Source organism: Salvelinus namaycush, chromosome 16, assembly GCF_016432855.1.
Source record: "Salvelinus namaycush isolate Seneca chromosome 16, SaNama_1.0, whole genome shotgun sequence".
In the NCBI taxonomy this organism is placed as follows: domain Eukaryota; kingdom Metazoa; phylum Chordata; class Actinopteri; order Salmoniformes; family Salmonidae; genus Salvelinus; species Salvelinus namaycush.
In genome coordinates this window covers 18,138,416-18,163,143 of record NC_052322.1, presented here as the reverse complement: position 1 = coordinate 18,163,143, position 24,728 = coordinate 18,138,416, and the positions used below count along the sequence as shown (strand labels likewise).

The window sequence follows — 24,728 nt, the reverse complement described above, 5'->3', positions numbered from 1 at the left end:
GCAGATCCCCAGGAAAGCAACACAATTTGACCCAACCAAATCATGAGAAAACAAAAAGATAATTACTTGACACATTGGAAGGGCTATTTGGCCCTAAACAGAGAGTACACAGTGGCAGAATACCTGACCACTGTGACTGAGCCAAAGCTTTGACTATGTACAGACTCAGTGAGCATAGCCTTGCTATTGAGAGAGGCCGCAGTAGGCAGACCTGGCTCTCAAGAGAAGACAGGCTATGTGCACACTGCCCACAAAATGAGATGGAAACTTAGCTGCACTTCCTAAACTCCTTCCAAATGTATGACCATATTAGAGACACATATTTCCCTCAGACCCACAAAGAATATGAAAACAACTTCAATTTTGATGAACTCCCACACATACTGGGCAAATTACCACCAGTGAAGAACACCATTGTAAATACAACCTATATTGTACTTTTTTTATTGTTTATTTTGACTTTTGTTTGTCTATTTCACTTGCTTTGGCAATGTAAACACGTTTCCCATGCCAATAAAGCCCCTTTTATTGAATTGAGAGAGAGAGAGAGAGAGATAGAGAGAGAGAGAGAGAGAGAGAGAGAGAGAGAGAGAGAGAGAGAGAGAGAGAGAGAATGGAAAGTAAAGTTGAGAGGTGAGGTGGGAGGAAGAGAAATGAAGAAGAGGATGCCAAGTAGATGAAAGGGGAGGAGAGTAAGAGGAGAGGCCCTGTGGGGTGTCAGAGCTCAGCCCTGTTATACAGCACAGTTGCCACTGGGAGCCCATACCGCATTGATTTGTACTTTTCACTGGAGTTGGGGACACACACACATACTGTACACACACACACACACACACACACACACACACACACACACACACACACACACACACACACACACACACACACACACACACACACACACACACACACACACACACACACAGTACAGCTCCAGAGGCAAAAACACCAACTAGCAAGCAACATTTGGCACTTGTTGAGCTTATATTTATTACCCCTCCTGGTTTACTCTGCATTCATTTGTTCTTATCTCTGTACCCCCAACCCCTTTCCTCTCCCAATAATGAGAATTTCTTCAAAAAGACTATACTCTTTCCCTCATGGGCTGAATTTATGAATACATTTTGTTTTGATTGTATGCAACAAAGCCCCAATCATGATCTGATTTGTGTACATACATCGATACTAGTCTATGTGCCTATCAGAAGACGCTCCTTGTGAATAATTTATATTTCTATTAAGTACCGTGCCTGAGCGCGCCCCCCCCCCCCCCCCCCCCCCCCCTCTCCCCCCCCCCTCTCCCGGCACAGTATTAATATTGAACAGATAAAAGCCTCCTCTAACAGCAGAGGGAACAGCATCAAATGAAGCTGGGGATTAGAGGACTTGAAAGGCAACATGGGAAGGAGGAACTCTCTCTGTGCTGGACTGTATGGCCCCTATATACGCTGGAGAGAATAGAGAGACTACGACTTCCTGTAATGGCTGGATACACTATAGTACTGTAGCTGTAGTCTTAACACACCTGATCCGTAGAAGAGCGGTATACAGTACTGCAGCTAATCTCTAGTTCAAGCTCATTAGTAAATCATCATTGCATAACAATGTGAAATGTAAAGGCGGTATACAGTATAGAGCAGTGGCCAGAGGGAGGATGGGACTGACTGTCACCCAGTAAACAGTAGACTACAGCAAACAAAGTCCTTCTCTTCTATCTCTCACCTGACCCTGAAATACCGTGTTCCAACGGTTCATTTAGACCCAGCCAATGGCAGGCACTACAAATCGTTGTTCAACCAACCGAGGCATCTATAGGCAAACAAACACACACACACAAGCACGGATATGGAAGCACACACACACAGTGTTCTGAACAGGGGGTAGAGAGGCCTGGAATGAAAACACTGCCGGATAAGTCACGGTGCCCTCATGGAGGCTGTGGTGCCCCCCTCCCCACCACACAGCAGTACACCTCCCAGGTGGGTGTGTTTGTCTCCCTTCCTTTCTTCATTCCTCTCCTGCTTCCAGTATTTCTCTCCTGTCCCCTTCATCCCCGTCTGTACCTCTCGGCAGGCTACAAGACATTTAAGAGCCTATAAAGTATTTAATGTGTAGTTTGTTCACGGGGAAAGAAGTGATAAGTGTGTTTTTATAAAGCACATTCATCGCTAGTCACAATGAAATTTGACATGCCTGAACTACCCTCAAAGACCCAAAGACAGCTCTGAGGTCTGGGTGCAAGATGTGCCGTTTAAAACCCCGGGAGTGGATCTACCCACAGCCATTCAGATGCTACACACGCTCATATTGATAGCAGCTTCAGAGGCAACAGTTCTAACATGCTTTCACTTTGACCTTTTTTTATTTTTTTTAACTCGGGCTTCTTAGTTTAAATGTAATCAGAAACAGGTGTTATCTGAGGAAGGGGAAAGCCCGGAGAGAAAGAGAGAGAGCACTAGTGAAGCCCACATTAAGGCCTGTTCACATGAAGAGTACACTGTGATGTCTGCCATTATAATATGGTAGAACACAGCTCAAAGCCTTCCTCGCTCTCGTCTCTCTGTCTGTCAGTAGAATGTAGAATGCCATTGAGTTTCAGACTTTCGTTTCTATCTCCCCCCCAAAGCTAGCACAGGTTGCTTTTCCACAGCCTCTATTGAGTTTAGCATAGAGTAGATGAGCATCACTTTCCCCACCATTACTTCAGCTAAATATATAAACATGGCGCTTGGCAATGCTAGGCTGTCTTCTGCTCTGTCTCTTCTTTTCTCTTTTCTACTCTCTCTCTATGGTTCTCTAGTACTGTTAGGGTATCGTGTTGGCCACCCTCTCTCTCTCTCTCTCTCTCTCTCTCTCTCTCGCTCTCGCTCTCTCGCTCTCTCTCTCTCGCTCTCTCTCTCAAAATTCAATGTATGGACTTCATTGGCATGGGAAACATATGTTAACATTGCCAAAGCAAGTGAAGTAGATAATAAACAAAAGTTAAATAAACAATAAAAATGTACAGTAAACATTACACTCACAGAAGTTTCAAATGAATAAACACATTTCAAATGTCATAATATGTCTATATAAAGTGTTGTAACGATGTGCAAATAGTTAAAGTACAAAAGGGAAAATAAATAAACATAAATATGGGTTCTATTTACAATCGTGTTTGTTCTTCACTGGTTGCCTTTTTCTTGTGGCAACAGGTCACAAATCCTGTCCCTGTGATGGCACACTGTGGTATTTCACCTAGTAGATATGGGAGTTCATCAAAATTGGATTTGTTTTCATATTCTTTGTGAGTCTGTGTAATCTGAGGGAAATATGTGTCTCTAATATTGTAACACATTTTTCAGGAGGTTAGGAAGTGCAGCTCAATTTCCACCTCATTTTGTGGGCAGTGTGCACATAGCCTGTCTTCTCTTGAGAGCCAGGTCTGCCTACGGCGGCCTTTCTCAATAGCAAAGCTATGCTCACTGAGTGTGTACATAGTCAAAGATTTCCTTAATCTTGGGTCAGTCACAGTGGTCAGGTATTCTGCCACTATGGTTCACTAGTACTATTGGAGTATCATGTTGGCCATTCCCCTCCTCCTCTCTTCTCTCTCTCCTCTCTGGTTCAGTGTCGTCTCTACTGGCTGTTGATTATCTACTAAAGAGAGTTCCATTTTTCTCTAAGGTTCTCTTAACAGATTAGACTAGAAAGAATGTAGGTCAATCACACCCCCCTCTACACTTCTTATCATGAGGGATTATCATGTCACCAGAACGTCATTTCCTGTTGAACGCGGAATGAGGCAGCGCTTGGTTTGTTGGTTTGGAAAGTGTCTGAAAAAAGTGTTTTATTGCACAAGTTCGGTTACTACCTAGCACTTAACGCTCTGGCCGAAGAGTAGGGTTGATAGGAGCGTTCTGACCTAACAGCAGTAGTCAAGCACCCAAGCTAACTGGCTAATGTTGGCTAGCTTGCTAGCTATTTCCAGACACAAATAAGAGAACAGCTCACTCCGACCATTTTACTTGCCCTAGCAGAGCTGGTTAGGCTGGTTTTATGTTATCCAGAGTAGAGGTCGACCGATTAATCGGAATGGCCGATTAATTAGGGCCGATTTCAAGTTTTCATAACAATCGGTAATCAGTATTTTTGGACACCGATTTGCCGATTATTATTAGTTATTTTTTTAGTTATTTTTTTACACCTTTATTTAACTAGGCAAGTCAATGACGGCCTAGGAACGGTGGGTTAACTGCCTTGTTCAGGGGCAGACCGACAGATTTTTACCTTGTCAGCTCAGGGATTCGTTTTTGCAATCTTCCGGTTACTAGTCCAACACTCTAACCACCTGCCTTACATTGCACTCCACGAGGAGCCTGCGTGGCAGGCTGACTACCTGTTACGCGAGGGCAGCAAGAAGCCAAGGTAAGTTGCTAGCTAGCATTAAACTTATCTTATAAAAAACAATCAATCTTAACATAATCACTAGTTAACTACAGATGCTTGATGATATTACTAGTTTATCTAGCGTGTCCTGCGTTGCATATAATCGATGCGCCTACTTAGACAAACGGTGATGATTTAACAAGCGCATTTGCGAAAAAAGCACTGTCGTTGCACCAATGTACCTAACCATAAACATCAATGCCTTTTTTTAAATCAATACACAAGTATATATTTTTAAACCTGCATATTTAGTTAATATTGCCTGCTAACATGAATTTCTTATAATTAGGAAAATTGTGTCACTTCTCTTGCGTTCCGTGCAAGCAGTCAGGGTATATGCAGCAGTTTGGGCTGCCTGGCTCATTGCAAACTGTGTGAAGTCCATTTATTCCTGACAAAGGCCGTAATTAATTTGCCAGAATTTTACATAATTGGGCCTCCCGGGTGGCGCAGTGGTCTAGGGCACTGCATCGCAGCGTTAGCTGTGCCACCAGAGACTCTGGGTTCGCGCCCAGGCTCTGTCGCAGCCGGCCGCGCCCGGGAGGTCCGTGGGGCGACGCACAATTGGCCTAGCATCGTCCGGTGAGGACACATATACACAATTACTAATCAGGCGGAATGGGAACCAGGTGTGCATAATGAAACAGTTCAGTGACACCTAGAGGCCGGTGACGTAGACCTCCGGAGCTGGTGCACGGAATGAGCAGCAGTACCGGGAGAATCCGTGACAGAGTTGCTAATAAGTCTGGCTGCACATCTGACCGGCTGACTTACTGCAAATTAAGAAATGATGTGACTAAACTCAACAAAAAGAAGAAGAAACTAACTGTATTATGAAGCCAAGATCAGTGATATAAACAATGATGGAAAAACATGTTGGAGTACCTTAAACAAAATTATGGGCAGAAAGACAAATTCAACTGCATCTTTAATCGAATCAGATAGCTTATTCAACATAAAACCATTTGATGTTGGCAATTATTTTAATGATTACTTCGTTGGCAAAGTGGGAAAACTTAAGCAGGAAATGCCAACATTTCCCGCTCTTAGCAAACTGTTGGAAAATGTTTTTGACCAAATACAATGCTATTTCTCTGTAAACAAGTTTACAAGAGACTTTCAGCATGCTTATAGAGAAGGGCACTCAACATGTACTGCACAGACACAAATTACTTATGATTGGTTGAAAGAAATTGATAATTAGAAGATTGTGGGAGCTGTACTGTTAGATTTCAGTGCAGCCTTTGATATTATTGACCATAACTTGTTGTTGGGAGAACGTATGTTTTATGGATTTTCAACCGCTGCCATATCGTGGTTTCAGAGCTATCTATCTAATATAACTCAGAGGGTTTTCTTTAATGGAAGATTCTCTAATGTAGGGTGTGGTGTACCGCAGTGCAGTTCTCTAGGCCCTCTACTTTTTTATATTTTTACCAATGACATGCCACTGGCATTAAACATTGCATGTGTGTCCATGTACACTACCGTTCAAAAGTTTGGGGTCACTTAGAAATGTCCTTGTTTTTGAAAGAAAATAAAATATTTTGTCCATTAAAATAACATCAAATTGATCAGAAGTACAATGTCGACATTGTTAATGTTGTAAATGACTATTGTAGCTGGAAATGGCATATTTTTTTATGGAATGTCTACATAGGCATACAGAGGCCCATTATCAGCAACCATCACTCCTGTGTTCCAATGATAAAGGAGAGCCGCACACTCTAGGAGCTCAGATGCAAAAATATTTAATTTACCCACGTTTCGACAGGCAAGCTGTCTTCATCAGCTAATCCAAGTTGACCATTTTAAAAGGCTAATTGATCATTAGAAAGCCATTTTGCAAGTATGTTAGCACAGCTGAAAACTGTTGTTCTGATTAAAGAAGCAATAAAAGCCTTTAGACTAGTTGAGTATCTGGAGCATCGGCATTTGTGGGTTTGATTACAGACTCAAAATGGGCAGAAACAATTAACTTTCTTCTGAAACTCGTCAGTGTATTCTTGTTCTGAGAAATGAAGGCTATTCCATGCGAGAAATTGCCAAGAAACTGAAGATCTGGTACAACACTGTGTACTACTCCCTTCACAGAACAGGCTCTAACCAGAATAGAAAGAGGAGTGGGAAGCCCTGGTGCACAACTGAGCAACAGGACAAGTACATTAGAGTTAAGTACATTAGTACAAGTACATTAGAGGGATGCTGGCCTTCTAGGCAGAGTTGCAAAGAAAAAGCCATATCTCAGACTGGCCAATAAAAATAAAAGATGGGCAAAATAACACAGACACTGGACAGAGGAACTCTGCTTAGAAGGCAGGTTGTATTTCTGATCAATTTGATGTTATTTTAATGGACAAAAAAAATTGCTTTTCTTTCAAAAACAAGGACATGTCTAAGTGACCCCAAACTTTTGAATGGTATTGTAAATACACTGCTCAAAAAAATAAAGGGAACACTTAAACAACACAATGTAACTCCAAGTCAATCACACTTCTGTGAAATCAAACTGTCCACTTAAAAAGCAACACTGATTGACAATAAATTTCACATGCTGTTGTGCAAATGGAATAGACAAAAGGTGGAAATTATAGGCAATTAGCAAGACACCCCCAATAAAGGAGTGATTCTGCAGGTGGTGACCACAGACCACTTCTCAGTTCCTATGCTTCCTGGCTGATGTTTTGGTCACTTTTGAATGCTGGCGGTGCTCTCACTCTAGTGGTAGCATGAGACGGAGTCTACAACCCACACAAGTGGCTCAGGTAGTGCAGCTCATCCAGGATGGCACATCAATGCGAGCTGTGGCAAGAAGGTTTGCTGTGTCTGTCAGCGTAGTGTCCAGAGCATGGAGGCACTACCAGGAGACAGGCCAGTACATCAGGAGACGTGGAGGAGGCCGTAGGAGGGCAACAACCCAGCAGCAGTACCGCTACCTCCGCCTTTGAGCAGGAGGAGCACTGCCAGAGCCCTGCAAAATGACCTCCAGCAGGCCACAAATGTGCATGTGTCAGCATATGGTCTCACAAGGGCTCTGAGGATCTCATCTCGGTACCTAATGGCAGTCAGGCTACCTCTGGCGAGCACATGGAGGGCTGTGCGGCCCCACAAAGAAATGCCACCCCACACCATGACTGACCCACCGCCAAACCGGTCATGCTGGAGGATGTTGCAGGCAGCAGAACGTTCTCCACGGCGTCTCCAGACTCCGTCACGTCTGTCACATGTGCTCATGTGCTCAGTGTGAACCTGCTTTCATCTGTGAAGAGCACAGGGCGCCAGTGGCGAATTTGCCAATCTTGGTGTTCTCTGGCAAATGCCAAACGTCCTGCACGGTGTTGGGCTGTAAGCACAACCCCCACCTGTGGACGTCGGGCCCTCATACCACCCTCATGGAGTCTGTTTCTGACCGTTTGAGCAGACACATGCACATTTGTGGCCTGCTGGAGGTCATTTTGCAGGGCTCTGGCAGTGCTCCTCCTGCTCAAAGGCGGAGGTAGCGGTCCTGCTGCTGGGTTGTTGCCCTCCTACGGCCTCCTCCACGTCTCCTGATGTACTGGCCTGTCTCCTGGTAGTGCCTCCATGCTCTGGACACTACGCTGACAGACACAGCAAACCTTCTTGCCACAGCTCGCATTGATGTGCCATCCTGGATGAGCTGCACTACCTGAGCCACTTGTGTGGGTTGTAGACTCCGTCTCATGCTACCACTAGAGTGAGAGCACCGCCAGCATTCAAAAGTGACCAAAACATCAGCCAGGAAGCATAGGAACTGAGAAGTGGTCTGTGGTCACCACCTGCAGAATCACTCCTTTATTGGGGGTGTCTTGCTAATTGCCTATAATTTCCACCTTTTGTCTATTCCATTTGCACAACAGCATGTGAAATTTATTGTCAATCAGTGTTTCTTCCTAAGTGGACAGTTTGATTTCACAGAAGTGTGATTGACTTGGAGTTACATTGTGTTGTTTAAGTGTTCCCTTTATTTTTTTGAGCAGTGTACTATCCATGCCAGTCTCTCTTGGCAAAGAGTTTAGGAGAGACTGACTGCATCACTTCTTCTTTTTATAAGAAACATTGTGTTGAAAATTCAAAATTGTTTGCATAGTCAACTTACACACAGCTCTGACACACACACTTATCCCACCAGACATGCCACCAGGGGTCTTTTCATAGTCCCCAAATCCAGAACAAATTGAAGAAAGCGTACAGTATTATAGAGCCCATATTGCATGGAACTCCCTTCCATCTCATATTGCTCAAGTGAACAGCAAACCTGGTTTCAAACAACAGAAAAAGCAACACCTCGCGGCCCAATGCCTCTCCCCTATTTGACCTTGAGATTTTCTGTGTATGTATTGATATGTAGGCTATGTGTCCCGTTTTAAATTGTATGTAGTTCTATACTTGAGCTTTTTTTTGTCTATTAATGTTCTGTATTATGTCATGTTTCATGTTCTGTGTGGACCTCAGGAAGAGTAGCTGCGGCTTTTGGAATTAGGATCCTAGTAAAATTACAAAAAAATACAAAAAAACGTATTGTCACTCCCTCTACACTTCTTCTCACCCACCTGTACCCTTCTCCTTCTCACCCCCCTGTACCCTTCTCCTTCTCAACACCCTCTACACTTCTCCTTCTCAACACCCTCTACACTTCTCCTTCTCACCCCCCTCTATACTTCTCCTTCCCACATCCCTCTACACTTCTCCTGCTCACCCCCCTCTACACTTCTCCTGCTCACCCCCCTCTACACTTCTCCTTCTCACCCCCCTCTACACTTCTCCTTCTCACCCCCCTCTACACTTCTCCTTCTCAACACCTTCTACACTTCTCCTTCTCACCCCCCTCTACACTTCTCCTTCTCACCCCCCTCTACACTTCTCCTTCTCACCCCCCTCTACACTTCTCCTTCTCAACACCCTCTACACTTCTCCTTCTCACCCCCCTCTACACTTCTCCTTCTCAACACCCTCTACACTTCTCCTTCTCACCCCCCTGTACCCTTCTCCTTCTCACCCCCCTCTATACTTCTCCTTCTCACCCCCCTCTACACTTCTCTTTCTCACCCCATCTAACACTTCTACTTCTCACCCCCCTCTACACTTCTCCTTCTCACCCCCCTGTACCCTTCTCCTTCTCACCCCCATCTAACACTTCTCCTTCTCACCCCCCTCTACACTTCTCCTCACCCCCCTGTACCCTTCTCCTTCTCACCCCCCTCTATACTTATCCTTCTCACCCCCCTCTACACTTCTCTTTCTCACCCCCCTCTACACTTCTCCTTCTCACCCCCCTCTATACTTCTCCTTCCCACCCCCATCTAACACTTCTCCTTCCTACCCCCCTGTACCCTTCTCCTTCTCACCCCCCTCTATACTTCTCCTTCTCACCCCCCTCTACACTTCTCTTTCTCACCCCCATCTAACACTTCTCCTTCTCACCCCCCTGTACCCTTCTCCTTCTCACCCCCCTCTACACTTCTCCTTCTCACCCCCCTCTACACTTCTCTTTCTCACCCCATCTAACACTTCTACTTCTCACCCCCCTCTACACTTCTCCTTCTCACCCCCCTGTACCCTCTCCTTCTCACCCCCCTCTATACTTCTCCTTCTCACCCCCCTCTACACTTCTCTTTCTCACCCCCATCTAACACTTCTCCTTCTCACCCCCCTCTACACTTCTCCTCACCCCCCTGTACCCTTCTCCTTCTCACCCCCCTCTATACTTATCCTTCTCACCCCCCTCTACACTTCTCTTTCTCACCCCCCTCTATACTTCTCCTTCCCACCCCCCTCTACACTTCTCCTGCTCACCCCCTTCTACACTTCTCCTTCTCACCCCCCTCTACACTTCTCCTTCTCACCCCCTCTACACTTCTCCTTCTCACCCCCCTCTACACTTCTCCTTCTCAACACCCTCTACACTTCTCCTTCTCACCCCCCTCTACACTTCTCCTTCTCAACACCCTCTACACTTCTCCTTTTCACCCCCCTGTACCCTTCTCCTTCTCACCGCCCTCTATACTTCTCCTTCTCACCCCCCTCTACACTTCTCTTTCTCACCCCCATCTAACACTTCTCCTTCTCACCCCCCTCTAGACTTCTCCTTCTCACCCCCCTGTACCCTTCTCCTTCTCACCCCCCTCTATACTTCTCCTTCTCACCCCCCTCTACACTTCTCCTTCTCACCCCCCTCTATACTTCTCCTTCCCACCCCCCTCTACACTTCTCCTGCTCACCCCCTCTACACTTCTCTTTCTCACCCCCCTCTACACTTCTCCTTCTCACCCCCCTCTACACTTCTCCTTCTCACCCCCCTCTACACTTCTCCTTCTCACCCCCCTCTACACTTCTCCTTCTCAACACCTTCTACACTTCTCCTTCTCACCCCCCTCTACACTTCTCCTTCTCACCCCCCTCTACACTTCTCCTTCTCAACACCCTCTACACTTCTCCTTCTCACCCCCCTCTACACTTCTCCTTCTCAACACCCTCTACACTTATCCTTCTCACCCCCCTCTATACTTCTCCTTCTCACCCCCCTCTACACTTCTCCTTCTCACCCCCCTCTACACTTCTCCTTCTCACCCCCCTCTATACTTCTCCTTCTCACCCCCCTCTACACTTCTCTTTCTCACCCCCATCTTACACTTCTCCTTCTCACCCCCCTGTACCCTTCTCCTTCTCACCCCCCTCTATACTTATCCTTCTCACCCCCCTCTACACTTCTCTTTCTCACCCCCCTCTACACTTCTCCTTCTCACCCCCCTCTACACTTCTCCTTCTCACCCCCCTCTATACTTCTCCTTCTCACCCCCCTCTACACTTCTCCTTCTCACCCCCATCTACACTTCTCCTTCTCACCCCCATCTACACTTCTCCTTCTCACCCCCCTATACACTTCTCCATCTCTTCCTTTCATTCAGTCATCTCACCCCCCCCCCCCCCCCCCCCCCCGTACTTCTCCTTTCTCATCCTTCCCAATCCCAAATCCAGTGGCATGTGTTAGGAAATGGCCATTTGTACCCCCCCACCGGCCCACCCTTCACAACCCTGGAGCTGTATCTAAGGGAGAGGAAGTGGGCTTGTGTGAGCTGGCTGGCTGTTTTCTTGAAATTACCATCCATTGACACAGTGTGACAAAGCCGTGCGGGCAGCAGAGCTCCTCTTAAAAGGATTACACAGGGAGCGTGGAGCTGGGGGGGGTGGGGGGGGCTGTCGGCAGCAGGAGGTGCGTGCATGCCCAATGAGCAATCCTCTCTTGCCTGGCTAGGGCTGAGAGAGTAGAGAGTCAGTGTTTAGTGTTAAGACAAACAGGCAGGCGGGCGGGCGGGCGGGCGGGCGGGCGGGCGGGCGGGCGGCGGGCGCCTGAAGTGGAGTAGTGTGTCACTTAGCCTGAGAGGAGAGGAGAGGAGAGGAGGATGTAGCATAAGTAGAAAGCTGCTCGCTCACACACACACACACACACACACACAAACACACATTGAGACACACACACGCAGGCACACACTGCATTCCTGCTGATGAGCCAGATCCCAGTCTGTCTTTGTTCATTAGGAGTTGATTAGCGTGTCACCATGTAACCACGGGTCTGGAATCAGTTCTTAGGGACTTCTGTGGGCGTCGTCCAATTGTTCATCTGCCACTCAGATAGAGCCAGGGTCAGACACGGAGCCTCTCTGCTCTTCAAGTCTTTGAGGGGGAGTCTTTGATAACTTTGATGTAGTGCCACACAAAGTGATATTTATACTCATCTGATTAATCAAGCATCTTTCTGCCAATGGCAGCTCAGTGATATGGGCTTCATGAATGGATTAAAGTTATTCAAGTTATATCCCATGTCCGGCCTGTCATCAGAAGAGTTATACTGCAGCTTCTGGCTAGGAGAGCATCTCACACGCTTTCACTAGAGATACTGCACCGACTGTACATCATCTATCATGGTGTACTTCCCTTATGGCTGCCACACCTTCCAGAGTGGCACACAGCACTATTATTCTACTCATCTCTCTCTCTCCTCTCTCTGGGGCATTAAACCTCCCCCATTTCTTATGTAACTATCCCTAAGTTGTTTGGGATTGTTCCAGCCATGGTCTGACATGGATATATTTAGCCAGGCCTCCTCCTCTCTCCACTGTGTTTCCCCCTGTACCCTGCATGCCCAAGTAGCACTAAAACATTGATGTATTCAGAACCTCAGGCAGTGCAGTGACACACTTACGTTACATCCAGAGCAATTAATGTCCACAAAATCGAGATTACAATGCAGATGTCCCACAAGGTTAGTACAACGCACAAGTGGGCACCCACAGACACAGGAAGGTAGAGAGAGAGAGAGAGAGAGAGAGAGAGAGAGACCCACCGCTAGCCACTCTCACGTGGCAGGGGTGAATGCGGATCAGAAAGCGGGCACCGGTTTATAATGCTGGACACTCTTGTTGGTTTTACTTCCACATGCGTGCCCAGTAATGTCATATCGATTGTTTACATAGAGGCTGTGACTTCACACATGGAGATGGTATTGTGTGTGTGTGTGTGTGTGTGTGTGTGTGTGTGTGTGTGTGTGTGTGTGTGTGTGTGTGTGTGTGTGTGTGTGTGTGTGTGTGTGTGTATGTCTCCTCCTCCTGCTCCTCTCTTCTCTTCCCTCTTCTTTTCTCTCCTCCTCCTCACACACACACTCCTCTCCTATGGACAGCAGCCAGCTCCTAGCCACTGAGGGGCTGTGCAGCACAGAAGGCAGCATGCCACCCAGAGCCAAGGTCATGCTGGGCAGCCATATTGTATTTTATTACAAGGTGGGCTGCACTGAGCACTAATATGGTCTCTTGTTAGATTGATCACCCATGGCAACAGCAGCAGCAGATCAGGGGACTAGGCAGGTATCCAGAATGTTAATTCACCCTCCAGGTTTTTATGTTTGGCCAAATTATTTTCATTGGCTTTATTAATACATAACGTATATACAGTGTACAGGTATACAGTATATTAGAAGATTGTGCTGGTAGTTAAGGTCTATATGGGAGGGTTATGTTTGTGTGTTGTGTGAAGAGAACGATGACATCATCCTTCTAGGAGTAATGATGCCGGTTCCATTAGTCCCCTCTGTTAGGTGGGCTCTGGTGTGATGACATCATGCCTGTTTTCTGACACGGGTGGTTGGGGTCGGAGGTTGACCCCCTATGACCAACTACATACAGGAAAGGAGAGGCTCTCGTAATATCCATCTCACGAGATAGAAAGCCTACAGATATACAATACCATATTATGATCGTCATTGTCAAAACCTTTAGATTGTCAGGGAGTACCACGTTACTATGGAATGCCATGATGTAAAGTATGACGTATGTTTCTCCTTTAACCTCTGACCTCTCTCCCCTTTGACCTCTGCAGGTGACCCCAGTAGCTGGCCCTCCAGAGGGGGGTACCAGGGTGACCATCCATGGCATGAACCTGGGCCTGGCGTTCAGTGAGATGGTGGACAATGTGGAGGTGGCTGGAGTCAAGTGTTCCCCTGTGGAGGAAGGCTACATCATCGCAGAACAGTAAGTCAACGCACAGGTCACACACACACACACACACACACACACACACACACACACACACACACACACACACACACACACACACACACACACACACACACACACACACACACACACACACACACACACACACACACATTAACCTAGCCTTAACCCTAACCTTGGATTTAAAAAATATATTTTCAAAACTGTAGACATTCCTAGCCAATTAATCGATGACAGTGTTAGGTGAATGGAACATGTTTCCACAGAACAGTAATGGAATAATGGCAGAAGATGCATTGAAATAGAGTGAACAAAAAGGGGAAACCCTATATTATCTTCACAACAAATGATCTCAGTTCCCAGTTCTTTACCATTTTAAGACTATCTGACAACAGCCATGCAGTCACTAAGTCTGCAGATTTCAGACCACTGAGAGGTGGGTAAAAGCACAGTAAAAGTAAACGAACATCACGAACAACACCTAATTGTGTTCACTGGCAAGCCTTGGAGCTGTATGCAACTGTATGAGACTGGACCATCTAACACAAGCTGTCAGCTCATACACTCGCACACACACACACGCACGCACGCACGCACGCACGCACGCACGCACACACAGGGACACGTACACACACACACACACAGAGACAAGCATGCACACTCTCTCTCTCTCTCGCTCTCTCTCTCTCTCACACACACACACACACCAGAGAGACTCCTCTCTTAATTATGACTGGAGCAAGGCCATCAGTCTCGGCCTGTTGTTTTCCCGTACAGGAAGATAGCCCACACCTCACACAAACACAAACAAACACACACACACACACACACACACACACACACACACACACACACACACACACACATATACAACCCGTCAGTCCCAGAACCTCTGTGTGTGTTTACCTTTGTTTAATTGTTTTAATTGCCTGGTGCAGCAGAGAGCACATTAAGCCCGTCCCATCTCCCTTCACTAATTGTCCGTGGCCCATGTTTCATAATTGGCTTCCTGCTGCCTCACACAGATAGACTAGACAGTTCAGTCAGAACGGCTGAGCCAGGAGAGCAGTGCATTGTGGATACCCCTGCCCTCACCTAGACGGGTACATAGACCCTCCCTGTCACAGCAGTACTGTAACAGTGCTCTCTGTCTTCACATAGACAGACAAGTGTATGTGTCCTGTACACCTCTCAGGTGAATGACCCCTGACACTCCCTGTCAGCACACAGCAGCACTCTACCATCCTGACCCTGAGTGGAATGGAGTGGTGGCTTATGGGTGCCCTCACCTTGACAGGTGTATGGAGACCTCTCAGACGATTGACTCAAATGGAACCCTCCCTGTCTGCACACAGCAGCACTCTACCATCCTGACCCTGACTGGAGAGGAGTGCAGAGCAAAAGGAGGATATGCAGACAGACAGAAAAGGCGCTTTGTCACTCTCTCTTCCTCCATTTGAATGAAAGGACAATGACTTGGAGTCAGTGGGGTAGAAGACAGTTTTGTGAGTTTCGTGTTGGAGCTGCGGCCTGCGGAGACAAAGGTAGCCTGGCACACAACAGAACTGAGTAGAACAGACTCCTCTGTGGAGTCAAGTCCTTAACCTTAATTCCTCTGCTGGCCTTCTTCTGCCCTCCCTCTGATCCCCGAGGAGCACTGCAGCACTGTACTGCTGCGGCGTTGACTACTATACACACCCACATCAGGTATACCTCAGCACCGATACTGAGGCAAATCAGAGAACTTTCAAAGGAGTTAATTAGACACTTTGCTGTGCATGTATTATCCTCTCAACATCCAGGAGGGAAGTATTTTGGCCATTGCTATTAAGGCAGAGGCTTTTGAAATAGTCTTTGGTAGCTAGGTTGGGGGATAGTTGGTGTTGTGTGGGGTAAAGTTATATTTTAGCACCGTAAGTGTTTGGGGAGGTCTGGCTGTGTGTGTGTGTATAATTGAAATGCGCTGCATGTCACACTGGCTGTAGGGGACCATTTGTCAGCAGTGCACCGATCTGACAGCAGTTTAATCCGATTGGGACACTGCTGGAGTGAATTCATTTATTTTGCCGTGTAAAACGTGTCAGAGGGGGAAATTAGAAAGCTGGCCAGGGTCCCCAGCAGCAGTATTACTGTGACTAAGAAGGGGTAGGGTTGTGGGTAGTGTTGGCGTAGTGGTCTGGATCCCTGACTTAGCAGAAGTTAGCACACATTGTCAACCTGTTGGTTCTCTGCCCTGTTAGTCTTGCCTTGGTCGGACTAGTGTGGGTTGCACCACAAGCTGTACTCCAGTCAACAGATTATTTTTAAATTTATTTAGTCTCTTTTTTTACTATTGGCGCATCCCACCGCCCCCCGTCTTCGGAGGAGAAAAGTAACTTTGTTTTACATTTTTGGTTTGTAACATATACATGTTATATACAGTGCCTTCAGGAAGTATTCATACCCTTTGAAATGTTCCACATTTTGTCATGTTACAGCCTGAATTCAAAATGGAATAAATGTTTCTCACCCATCTACACACAATACCCCATAATGACGAAGTGAAAACCTGTTTTTAGATTTGAGCAAATGTTTTGAGAATGAAATACAGATATCTAATTTACGTAAGTATTCACACCCCTGAGTCAATACTTTGTAGAAGCACCTTTGCCAGCGATTACAGTCTTTCTGGGTACGTCTGTAAGAGCTTTCCACAGCTGTATTGTGTAACATTTGCCCACTGTTCTGCAAATTGGTTGTTGACCATTGCTAGACAACCATTTTCAGGTCTTGCTGTAGATTTATGTCCAAACTGTAACTCTGCCACTCAGGAACATTCAATGTCTTCTTGGTAAGCAATTCCAGTCTAGACTTGGCCTTGTGGTTTAGGTTATTTTCCTGCTGAAAGGTAATTTAATCTCCCAGTGTCTGGAGGAAAGCAGACTGAACCAGGTTTTCTTCTAGGATTTTGCCTGTGCTTAGCTCCATTCTGTTTCGTTTTTATCCTGAAAAACTCCCCAGTCCTTAACAATTACAAGTATACCCATAACATGATGCAGCCACCACTATGCTTGAAAATACAGAGTGGTACTCAGTAATGTGTTTTATTGAATTTGCCCCAAACATAACACTTTGTATTCAGAACAAGAAGTGAATTGCTTTGCACATTTGTGGCCTGCTGGAGGTCATTTGCAGGGCTCTGGCAGTGCTCCTCCTTGCACAAAGGCGGAGGTAGCGGTCCTGCTGCTGGGTTGTTGCCCTTCTACGGCCTCCTCCACGTCTCCTGATGTACTGGCCTGTCTCCTGGTAGCGCCTCCATGCTCTGGACACTACGCTGACAGACACAGCAAACCTTCTTGCCACAGCTCGCATTGATGTGCCATCCTGGATGAGCTGCACTACCTGAGCCACTTGTGTGGGTTGTAGACTCCGTCTCATGCTACCACTAGAGTGAAAGCACCGCCAGCATTCAAAAGTGACCAAAACATCAGCCAGGAAGCATAGGAACTGAGAAGTGGTCTGTGGTCACCACCTGCAGAACCACTCCTTTATTGGGGGTGTCTTGCTAATTGCCTATAATTTCCACCTTTTGTCTATTCCATTTGCACAACAGCATGTGAAATTTATTGTCAATCAGTGTTGCTTCCTAAGTGGACAGTTTGATTTCACAGAAGTGTGATTGACTTGGAGTTACATTGTGTTGTTTAAGTGTTCCCTTTATTTTTTTGAGCAGTGTATATTATATTATTATTATTTATGTTTTGAAGTGGCGGCCACGATTGCATATAGGAGAAACACTGGTCCCTGCCTGGGAGTAAATCTCTTCCTCTCAGCCAGGAGCTCTCTTGGCCTCATTAATTGTGATTCAGGAGATAAGCGCTAGAGAAACAATGATGTGGCCACCCTACTCTCCATCTCTCTTTCTCATTTTCTCTTTCTCTCTTTCTCTCTGGCTCTCTCTCTCTCTCTCTCCGTCTCTCTTCATTTCCCTCAACACCATGATTGATTCTTGTTCTTTATTACTTTCCACAAGCGTCGATCGATAGGCCTCCTGGTTTTATTATGTCATTTGATCTAGCCACCTGCCGGCGGAGGGAGACACCTGATCACGCCTTATGATGAAGCTGTATTGATCCGCCGTGGGGTGTCGGCCGGGTTCCTGACTGTGATTTATATTTGGCGTTGCTACGGTGACGCTGGAGCTTGATCAGCACGGCAGGGGTCTTGTCGGTGGAGGGCTATTTATGATGTCCACTCCCCAGGAAGTTATAGGGCTACTGCTATGAGTGTTGTGGCGACTGGTGGAGGAGCACGCTTCTGAAAGCTGTACGCGGCGAGGTGTCCAGTTCAATTAAGTTTCACATTTTTTAATGTCACGTGCGCGAGTACAGTGCAATGCCTTTCTAAATGGCCTGCCTTGGATGTGTCATGTAAACCAATCAGAGAGCCGGAGAGAAGATTACATTACGAGATGAGATCGATAAAGTAATGACCCTCGTAACTTTTCCCCCAGTCCAACATATATATGAGAGTCTACCTGGTGAAGTCAGAACAGGGACTGGCTGAGAACACTACTGTCTCTATGGGAATGGATGACAAAGAACATTGTTATGTACAGTATGTGCATTGTGTTGAATACTGTATTCCGTGACATTGAGCTGTATTGTACAATGCTGAATAGATGTGCTAGATAGCGTTGTGTGTCGGACTGTGTGTGTTTTTGTGTGTTCTTCCAGGATAGTGTGTCTGACTGTGTGTGTGGTGTTCTCTTCCAGGATAGTGTGTCTGACTGTGTGTGTGGTGTTCTCTTCCAGGATAGTGTGTCTGACTGTGTGTGTGGTGTTCTCTTCCAGGATAGTGTGTCTGACTGTGTGTGTGGTGTTCTCTTCCAGGATAGTGTGTCTGACTGTGTGTGTGGTGTTCTCTTCCAGGATAGTGTGTCTGACTGTGTGTGTGGTGTTCTCTTCCAGGATAGGGTCGTTTTGTTTATTGCCTGAGTTTAGTGTTTGACTGTGTGTGTTTTGTATGTACTTCCAGGATAGTGTGTGAGATGGATGCTGCACCAGCAGACAGCAAGCCTGGCCCGGTCCAACTGTGTGTTGGAGAGTGCAGACCTGACCTCAAGACTCGCTCTGCCCAGCTCTACGCTTTTGTGGTAAGACTGTGTTATCATGAATATTATATAAGTATTTTCCCCATACAAATAGTAATAAAAAAGTAGGAAACTTGGCAAAATAACCAATAACTCTACACGATTGGCTGGAGACTATTAAAACGTTTCAGAATGAGGAAGAGAAGTAATCCTCAAGCTTTCTTCCATGCCGACCGCCATTGTTGTATTGTAAGCCAGAGAATAAGTTATAAAAAGCCTACCAATGAACTGAAATGATGAAGCCTTTTCTTGAAGTATGTTATGTTGAAATACATAATAGCACAGTAATTACCACAGAGGTGCCCAGGGAATCAGCAGTGATTAAATAGACAATGGGTGTTGTCAACAGTAGGTGTTGTCGTACAGGAGTAAACCATAGGAGGATACCTGAATGAACACCTCCACACTTGCCTTCGTCCACACCTGTATCTCACCCATACTAAAGCTAGCCTGCAGCTAACTGATAATCAACACTCCCATTCACACACTCCCAATTAGCCACCCCTTACCAATTAACAGCCGCTAGTAATTACCAGAACTGTTTTCAGAGTACCGCTTTAGCCTATCCCCTGACTAGCACAGCACGGAGGGAGGAACCGTGTGTGTGTGATGTTTGTGTGTCTTCACTGACACTTTTGACACCCATAATTCATGTTGCTGCTCAGGGAGTTGTGACATCGCAGCGCTGTGCGTGGGTACTACAGTACTTTACCTGCAATTCCCTAATATCACAGCCCCGTTAAAGAAAATGACACATAACAAAAGCTCTCTTCAATTTAGTAGACAACCAAACACCCTCCGCATGTGTGTGTGTGTGTGTCTGTGGCACTGAGGAGCAGTCTGACTCTGTTTTGTCAGTGTCTCTCAGGATTCCAGCCTTGCTGTGTTGATGTTTCTGCCTCTGTCTGTCTGTCTGTCTGTCTGTCTGTCTGTCTGTCTGTCTGTCTGTCTGTCTGTCTGTCTGTCTGTCTGTCTGTCTGTCTGTCTGTCTGTCTGTCTGTCTGTCTGTCTGTCTGTCTGTCTGTCTGTCTGTCTGTCTGTCTGTCTGTCTGTCTGTCTGTTCGCTGATGACAGGTAGGGCAACCCGGCGGGGCTACTGTAAGAACTAGTTATTTCCAGACTGCCTTTTTAAAAGGCCCAGTGGTATAGAACTCAGCAATGCAGAACACAGCAACACAACACAGGATGAGTGGGATCGCAGAGGGACTTTATAAGATCCCTCTTTACATTGGGTCGCAGTGCAGAGGGTGGGCATGCCACGGATCGGGGCAGTTGAAAGCTGTTCTTTTCTGCTGTGGCTCAGTATAGAGTAGACGGTACTGTTAGAGGGACAGGAGGTGTATGATAGCTGAGTGCATTACAGTCCTAAAAAAATGTCCCTCCGGTCTCCCTTCCACCTCTAGATGCCATCAGTGCAGGGCCTGTCCCCCAGCAGAGGTCCTGAGTCTGGGGGCACCAAGGTGACCATCACGGGGGAGAACCTGGGCGCTGGCAGCAGTGTCACCGTCCTCTTTGGAAACCAGACCTGCGAGTTCTATGGGTAAGTGAGAGACTCATCTCACCCCCTCTCCTCCTTACACTGACTAGTTAATTTGTGGTATTTTAATACATCCTGTATTAGTCTCCTCCTGATCTCTCCTCCTGTGGAAGAAAGAGAAGTTAGAAGAAAGAAAATCCATTTGTAATGTTTTCAAAACTTCCATCATAATAAATATATGTAAATTGTGCTGTTACCCAGTGGTCTCTCTCTCTCTCTCTCACTCTTTTTTTTCCTCTAAGTGAGAGCCCCCTAGGGGCATCTCTCCTTCTCTTCCAGTCAGAAACGTCTGCAATTCTTAATAAGGTTTTGATGACCCACTGCATCAAACCTCTCTAATAATAGCCTCCAGACAACCTTATGCTCCCCTGCCTGGGAGTTTTTCCCTTTTTCAGTTACCTGTACTGTTTTTATTTGATCTGCTCTCTCTTGCTTCGTTTTCAGCTCTCTTTCTCTCTCGCTCTCTCTCTCTCTTTCTTTCTCTCTCTTTCTTTCTCTCTCTCTCTCTCTCTCTCTCTTTTTCTCTGTTTTTTTCTCTCGCTCTCTGTCTTTCTGTATATCTAGCTTTCTCTCCCGCCCTACCTGTCTCCTTCATGCTCTCCATCTTTCTCCCTACCCCTCTCTCTCTCCATCCCTCCCTCACTCTCCTCTCCTCTCTCTCTCCCTCTCTTTTCCGCCATCTATTTAAAGCAGTGCAGCGGAAGGGAAGGGCGGAGGTCTCATTGTAACGCTGTAAGATTGAGAAGTCAAGGCAGCTTTAATGAGATCCAGGCTAATTGTTCTCCACTGTGAGTCTGACTGTGGCGAGAGAGGAGAGGAGGATGGGGGGGGGGGGGCTAATGAACAGGGCTAGTTTCAGGGGGGTGGACAGGTAGAGCAAGGATCCATAGAGAGCGATAGAGTAAGGTGAAGAAAAATGAGGAGGAGATGCAGACATTGACTGTATGTTGGCGGATGTGTTTGTGTTCGTGTGTGTGCAGGAGGACCATGACGGAGATCGTGTGTTACTCGGCACCCTCCCTGACTGGGGTGGGTTCGGTGCAGATCAGCGTGAGCGTGGACCGGGCCCAGGTCAAGGAGAGTCTGAGTTTCGACTACATCGAGGACCCCACCGTCCAGCGCATCGAGCCAGAGTGGAGCATCGCCAGGTAACATCAACACCGACGCTCCTAGATATCAGCATCAGGAACTGGACCCTCTCTACTCCCTAGTCCTTCATAGAAGCCACCATCAAAATAACCCCGCCAGCACAACTAGTTAACAGCAGGAGTTGGCTTGGGTGACTCAGTGTTAGATAGTGCAGAGCTGTTGTCAGACAAAAGACCAGACGTGGTAGTGGTCGTGATAGCGATCGCATCGCTGCAGCATCTCCCAGGCAGACAGGGTTTGTCATTAAAGAGAGGGATGATGAGGGCTAAGTGAGAGTGAGAAAGAGAGAGACTGCGAACATGTGGCAGAGGCGTGAGTGTGGAGCAGATGGCAGCGGAGATGGAGTTTAGTCCGGAAGAGAAGACAGAGCAGCGTGTCTTCCATCACTCTCTCCGCTGAGAGAAGAGGAGAGGGGCACCGCATTGTTTCGTCAAACCTATTCTGTCTTTTCTGAAGCGTGAGCCGCACCCCGTGCCTTCTCTCAGGCCTGGGGATCAAACGGGCTGCCAGGGTGCAGTCTACATAAACACAACCCAGGAATGCGTAGCTAAGATCAACAGGAAGGGAGGAGATAGATGTGCGTTATGCATTAGATGCAACACACGAGTACATCTTACCTGGCCCACACCCTGTTACACCCTAGCTTCACTCCTCCTTGTACTCCTGATTCGATGGATCGGTTAAGGGCTGCGTGCTCATTGGGCGTTTTGTTCTGTGGACCTCAGATGAACTCTTGTTTTACCACTGAGATCCGCTAGACTGTAGGTGATGAAACTGCAGCAGCACCACACACACAAAGATTCTGGTGACTCTTTGACTTTCTGTCTAGGTGATGCTCATCTAGTGCTCCCATCTAGTGCTCCCAGCAGCCCTGGCTAGCCTGGTCACAAATATAAACAATATAACCCCCAGTGCTTCAGCTCAGCCGCAGTAACAGTCCCGATCACGATAACAGTCCTACCAGAGAGAGAAGACCTCTGCTCCTGTCCTGCCCGTCTGTGTTGTTTAGGTCAGCATAGCCCGGCTTTTATTTTGTGTTGTGTATTATCTGTCGAGCCACGTACCTACGACCGCTGCATACTAACTAGCGACCTCGGCGACCACAGCTAGCTAATAGCCTTCGGTAGTTGAAAGACGAGCCCGCCTCTGTGTTTGATTACGGTTCTAGTGAAGTCAGTTAAAAGCATCTTTAATCATTTATTTACCTCAAAAGCCTCAAAATCTTCTGAAAACGCCTTGTCAAAGAACAAGTTAGTTTGAAGATTTATATTTATCTGAGGTATAAAATAAAAGTTTCCACAAGGGGTTGTGCAGGGAAGGAAGTTTTGCAGAGAAGGTCTTGTTGTTGGCTGGTGTGTTTGTTTGTAAAACTTCTCTCTCTGTGTGTGTGTGTGTGTGTGCGTGTGCGAAACAGCGGCCACACTCCTCTGATGGTGACAGGAACTCATCTGGATGTTGTCCAGGAGCCCAGGATGCGCGTCAAGTACGGCGGCCGCGAGTCTGTCAACGTGAGTAGTAACACGCACACACACACATACACACATACACACTTACACTAGGCCAGATGATGCTGGGGACGAGTAGTACAACACACTCTCTTGGTCTAGACGATGTTGGGAATGACTGTCATATGAAGTCTCGTCCCGCTAACCCCCATCTTCCTCTACTTCCTACAACCTCCCCATGAACCATATCTCACATCTCCCTTAACTCTAACTAGCCTCCTTAAATAAGGGAGTAGTTGGAGAGTGGTTCACATGCAGTATTTAATTAGACCGTTTTGTCACCACCAGGCTCCCGTTACCATGGCCAGTCAGTCAGGGCCTCAGCTATACACAGTCCGGCTCTACTATGTGCTAACCTGCTCTACCCCACTTAGACGTGTTGTCTATTCAGAGGATTCAGCCTGAATGTTAAATCTCTCACAGGGAATTTTTCTGGAATCTTGAGTGTGGGAGGGTGTTGGAGGGCCGAAAGGTTGGAACTTAGTGGGGTGGAGGGGCTAAGCAGGATGGGGGGTGGTGGGCTTGGAAGGCTGGGGGGAGACCGGGGGGCTGGTCCATTCCTAATGGCTTCCATTAGAAGATGAAGTGCTGTCAGAAGGCTTTGGTCAGCATAAAGAACCCTTCTCTGTATAATCAGGGGCGGGCGGGCGGGACGGGGGAATCGTTACAAATTGCATTTACTCTCCATTCCTGGGGGTCCATGTTTAATTAAGGGATTTTTCCACCGCTACGGTCGGTGGGTAGGTAGGGGGAAGGTGGGGAGGGCAAAGGGGTGGGGGGGGGAGGTAGTGCGGAACAAGTGCTTCATGCCAGGAAATACTGTCAATCATAAAGACATATTGTATACGTACACACACACTGTAGTCAGATAGCCTACTGCACACTCACTCACACACAGACAGGCACACACACACACACACACACACACACACACACACACACACACACACACACACACACACACACACACACACACACACACACACACACACACACACACACACACACTCTATGACCGTGCTCTGAAGTCTTCTTCTTTGACTGAAACGGCCGCTATGTGACTGATATCACACTTCACCAGAACACTGCTCTGTGGGTCTCAGAGAATCTTTTTAGAGAACATTTGAACAGATTTTCTCCAAGGTAGTGTCTCCTTACCCTCTGCATTCACAACCCTCCCCCCAGCAGGACAGACTGTACTGCACTAAAGTGGTTCTGAAGGGCCTGAGGTTTCTTCATGATTGCTCCAGTAGCCAACATCAAAACTGTAACCTAGTCCTTTGTTCTATTACATGTCTCCATGTACGGACACAGTTACCCCATCAGACCCTTTTATACGAAGAAACCCAGCCATTTTGGGTCTAACGACAGACAGTCTCGCTGCTTTATTCACACAAAGAGAGAACTGGGTCAGATCAGAAAGAATTCTTGGAAACCTCTGAGCTGAAATA

The 24,728-nt window shown here is 46.9% G+C and overlaps 1 protein-coding gene across 4 annotated transcripts in view; it reads left to right on the top strand.

The window, feature by feature from the left end:
* LOC120060669 (plexin-A2-like) overlaps positions 1 to 24,728 on the top strand; it is a 265,104-nt gene that overhangs the window by 189,927 nt on the left and 50,449 nt on the right. For 3 of the 4 annotated variants that reach the window (XM_039010062.1, XM_039010063.1, XM_039010065.1), the window contains 5 exons: positions 13,819 to 13,970; positions 18,972 to 19,089; positions 20,490 to 20,626; positions 21,604 to 21,771; positions 23,187 to 23,280. In XM_039010062.1, coding sequence (XP_038865990.1) covers positions 13,819 to 13,970; positions 18,972 to 19,089; positions 20,490 to 20,626; positions 21,604 to 21,771; positions 23,187 to 23,280 — 669 coding nt within the window. Of the gene's footprint in view, positions 1 to 13,818; positions 13,971 to 18,971; positions 19,100 to 20,489; positions 20,627 to 21,603; positions 21,772 to 23,186; positions 23,281 to 24,728 lie in introns of all 4 variants that reach the window. The other variant, XM_039010061.1, reaches the window with a different exon arrangement.